The sequence below is a fragment of the Rhincodon typus genome, chromosome 17 (genome assembly GCF_021869965.1).
Source record: "Rhincodon typus isolate 14 chromosome 17, sRhiTyp1.1, whole genome shotgun sequence".
In the NCBI taxonomy this organism is placed as follows: Eukaryota; Metazoa; Chordata; class Chondrichthyes; order Orectolobiformes; family Rhincodontidae; genus Rhincodon; species Rhincodon typus.
Genome location: NC_063348.1, coordinates 8,235,166 through 8,239,520, shown reverse-complemented (window position 1 = coordinate 8,239,520; position 4,355 = coordinate 8,235,166). Strand labels below are relative to the sequence as shown.

The 4,355-nt window shown below is 45.2% G+C and overlaps 1 protein-coding gene across 1 annotated transcript in view; it reads right to left on the bottom strand.

Moving 5' to 3' along the window:
• Positions 1 to 3,262: 3,262 nt before the first annotated feature.
• The window catches only part of LOC109914703 (potassium voltage-gated channel subfamily KQT member 1), a 337,079-nt gene continuing 335,986 nt past the window's right edge, over positions 3,263 to 4,355 (bottom strand). Inside the window, exon 12 of the mRNA XM_048607164.1 lies at positions 3,263 to 3,431. Coding sequence (XP_048463121.1) covers positions 3,410 to 3,431 — 22 coding nt within the window. The 3' untranslated portion in view covers positions 3,263 to 3,409. The remainder of the gene's footprint in view (positions 3,432 to 4,355) is intronic.

The window sequence follows — 4,355 nt, the reverse complement described above, 5'->3', positions numbered from 1 at the left end:
AAAATTAATGCTGAAAACACTCAGACTAGTAGGTGACCTTAAAATATTTTATGGAGGACTAAATGTGATGTTGGAAAGACTATTTAATCAACCCTATTCATTGTAATTTAGGTACAGGGTCTTTGCTCCTATTCCAGACTAATTTCTCCTCTGATTTTCCGTCTATTAGCTCAGGAAGTTTGTATAGGGCTCAGGCACCCTCTAACGTCTCACTCCAGTGGTACCCTTTGTGCTTAATGTAGCTAGGAAATGTCAATCAACTATTGGTTGTAATTAGTGGTAGCGATGATGACACAGACTGGATGGGCCGAAGGACTCTTTCTGTTCTGTATGAATCTATAAATCTCCGAGTTCGACTGTAATGGGCTGAGCGGAATCCGATCCTGTTGTCACTGTAGACTCAGATATAGGGCTCTTGGATCTCTGTCTGTCAGCCAGGTTCTCCCTGCTGGTGCTTTCCATCATGCTGTGCGCCAGGGGGTAGAAAAATGGCTGCAGTCCCACTCAGAGTGAGCAGGGTAAGTGACCTGACTTGTATGGGAGGGGCTGCAATGACCACTGATCATAGGATTTTTAAACGGATAGAGCATTCCTCACAGTCCCATGTGCCGTACAGACCATCCCCTGACCATCCTGCAGCGTTGACCCTCTCTGTATGTTGCATCTCACTGACCTAGCCACTGACATGCAACTCGCTGACATTCACACCTTTGCGCACAGAGGGAGCTGAACGAAGAGAACCAAAAGTGTCAGTATGACCCAAAGCCATGTTTCCACATTGCTCTCCCTGCTTCTAGATGGTAGAGTAGGCTCCATCCATTGAACCCTGTCTGTAGCCATGAAATATGATGCTGAATGGTGTAACAATGTGTTTCTGGCCTGTACACCGTTAAAACACAATCTTTATATGTAGTGCCACCAAAGTGACCTCAATAGGTTCTTCTTCTTCCTCCCACTACGTCACAGTTTAGTCCCTTGTTCCATAGGCGAGGGGGCCTGCTTAGCGGTGGGGTTGGTTGACCCTGGAGATTTAGTGATCTGGGGCAGGGAGGTTGTGCCTACACATACTGAGGATCTTCTTGCCAGAGTTAAGTTGAGTGTCCTCGACCTGAATTTCCAAGGGTCAGAGACAGGCAGGTAGGGTGGAGTCGGAGACCACAGCCATCTACAGAGTGTTCCTGTGAGTCTGTGTCCGTGTGTGTGTGTGTGTATATGCGTGGAATCACTGCCTTGTCTCCAAGTGAGAAACCTGGGTAGGGGTAAAGGTTTGCCATGACTATGGTTTCAGTCCCGAGGAACAATGGCCAGGACAATGGAGTGCAGGTTTGTGTGCACATCCTCAGTCAATGAAGACTCTGGGCCTGGTTCTCCATGGCAGCTGCTAATCTACACATGGAGGCAGCAAGATGGTCAAGGCACTGCTTCAATTCCTGGGCAATGACGGCCACTGTGTCCTATGTACCTGTCTGTCACTGCTACTGTGCACTCCATTCTGCCCTCTTCTGACCCAAGCTCAGTGGATGCATCGTCTCTGGCAGTCCTCCGAGCGTCAGGGGCCCAGGCTGTTTCTTCCTTGACCTGTATCAGAATGGTTGCAAAGAGATGCTTGTCCTCAGAGGTCAAGGAAAATGGCTTCTGCAGAAGCTGGGTATTTCTCCAGTAAGAACCAACAGAGTGACAGCACTGCAATCACTGATTCAAAGTGATGTGCAATGAGTGAGGCTGATGGCTGGGTTAGTGGGACCAGGCACATGACCTTGTTCTACCCTGTTGTGGGCTGCCTCATCGTGTAATAGGAGGAGGGCATTGTTGAGTGAGATGGCAGCGAGTGCCACGACTGCCAGTGCATGTGCATGTGGGGGAAGGGGTTCAGAGGTAGCATAAGGGGACATGCAGGGGTAGTGGTGTGGGAGGTTGGGGGGAGAATAGAATGACTGAGGGAAGGCGTTGCACGTGATCATGGGAGCATGAGCCTCGGTGGGAGGTGGGCGCACTTGCAATGATACAGTGAATGAGAGCGAGCAAAGAATGGAGCGCTTAGCCTGGCAGAGTGAAGAAGATCATTGACCTTCTTATGGCACTGCTGGCTCTTCCACCACAGCCTGGAGATGGGACCGACCTGGTTGGCACCTTGGACCAAGTTGGCAGGGTCTACCAATGTGGCCTTGTCCCCTGGTCCTCCGGGAAGAGGACTTCTCTCCTTGGCACTACTCTGCCCACTGGGGCCTCCAGGCCCACTCTTGGTGGATCGTTGTGCCATCTTTTCTTCCTTTGTCATGATCTGACTCTGCCTTGCGAGAAGAAGGGCTAGCTTTGGAATGCCATTGCTTGTCTGGGAGCGCCACAGCCTTTCAAAGACAAAAGGGGTGCCAGTCTAGATATCCACCACGTGGTGAGTTGTTCCAGCAAAGGCATATGGTACAATGGACAGGAAATTAGACACTACAGAAGCAATAGGGTTGGGGATAGTGCATCAGTGGAGCAGGTATGGTAAGATTTGGTGTCAAAGTGTGACAAATAACCTTCCAAATAACTCAACAAAACTTAGACTTAGCTGCAAAAAGACTAAGATTCAGGCCTCTTTCTCCTTTCTCCCTCATGTATTTATCTAACTTTCCCATGCTTTTCACTTTAACTGCTCTGGCTAATACTCTTGAATAGGAGATGTGGAGATTAAGAACGAGACTCCACATCCTCTGCTATATTACTAATACTTATCTGAAGAAAACCATTGGTCCCAAAGACCATAGTAAAACAAAAACACAGTAACTTGCTAGTTAGGGCTGTTATAATGCCCAAAGAATTTGCTTTCAAGCCGTGCATGATTGTTGACAACCAATGGATATCAGCTATTTGAAAGTTAATGAAGAAATATTAGTAGATTCTTAGCCATCTAACTATACTGCGTGCCACAGAAATCTACACCTCCCCGACACAAATTAATACTTGATCTCTCACTTGCTGTCCATCTTTTATTGATTAATTTTGCTTCTATCCAAACCTTAAATAAAACTTCCCTGTAGGTATCCTCCATCCCCTTTTAGTTGTGTTTACATTCGCGAGTAACAAGCCCAGGGTATTCAACATACCTTTTATTTTTTATTTACATACATGGGTGCATTAACAAAACTCTATTTTCAACACAGTCTTAATATTCAGGCAGTTCGCCAGACCATGGAATGTCTGCTATCTTTAGAAATCCCATTTGCTGTTGTTACCCAGTCTATAATTTAAATCAATCTCGAGGCTTAAAAGGTGAAATATGAGACGCACATTTTCAGCTTGGCGAACAAAGGGCAAAGAGTTTAGCATAAAGAGGTTGGGTGGTCTCAGCTCAGATCAGCCACCGCACACTTCTGCTTTATTCTGGCTGTAGCCCTGGGTGTCCATTCCAGCTGACTTCAATAACTCATCTTTTTTTGTGTTGTTTTCTTCAAGAAGCAGAAGAAATAGTAATTAAAGAGCACGCAAGGTTTAAGCACACACAACCTTATAATCGCAGAATGAGTAGAATCTCATTCTCAACAACAAAAGCAGGATTTCATACCCACTCCTGATCCACTGCACACCCAGTACAGATCTGTCCTTTACCCATTGTTGATCCATCACACCCTCAACAAAAGCATTGCACACATGGCCGTATTCCATTGAGCATTCATATATGAACAGTGTTTCCAATTTTACATGTACAATCTCACAGTTAATATGGATCATGCTCTCTCCCCTAGTCTATCCAGTTAACAATTACAGCTTGGTTGAGTGAATCAACCTAACAGCTCAAAGCTGAACTTCCAGTTGCAAATGGTAATGCAAAATCAAGGAGCTATTCCAAATGCAACCATAAACAACTTTACCAAATAAGAAAGTACAGCTTGTTATGAAACCTAACGTCACATAACATGTAAGAAGCAACTGTGTTATCTTTAGTTTGGTCGCTTTATGAAAGATTTTGTAACTGTTTCTCTGAAGCCAAACTTGATTTAACGTTCGAAAAGTGAGTACATTTAGCATAGATTATAAATTGCAAGGTTTCCTGGATCTATTGGATCTCCCATTGTAAAGATGGGCAAAAATTGTAAATGACTTTGTCTGTGCTGGCACAACCTGAGTGGAAAATATTAACATGGCTTAGAATGGAATTATTGATTCATTCAGCACCAGAGGGAGGTTTAACATCCATTGTGCCTGCAGCACATTCATTTTCTTTTGTTTCATGAGCTTCATGAATGAAGTGCAAAATGTGAGCCATATGATTTGAGAAGGGCCCTGGCTGAAGCTTCAACCTGTGTTCAGTTAGTTAGCTTCGTGGAGGCATGAAGAATGGGTCCCATGGCACGTATGGGCCAATACCCAAA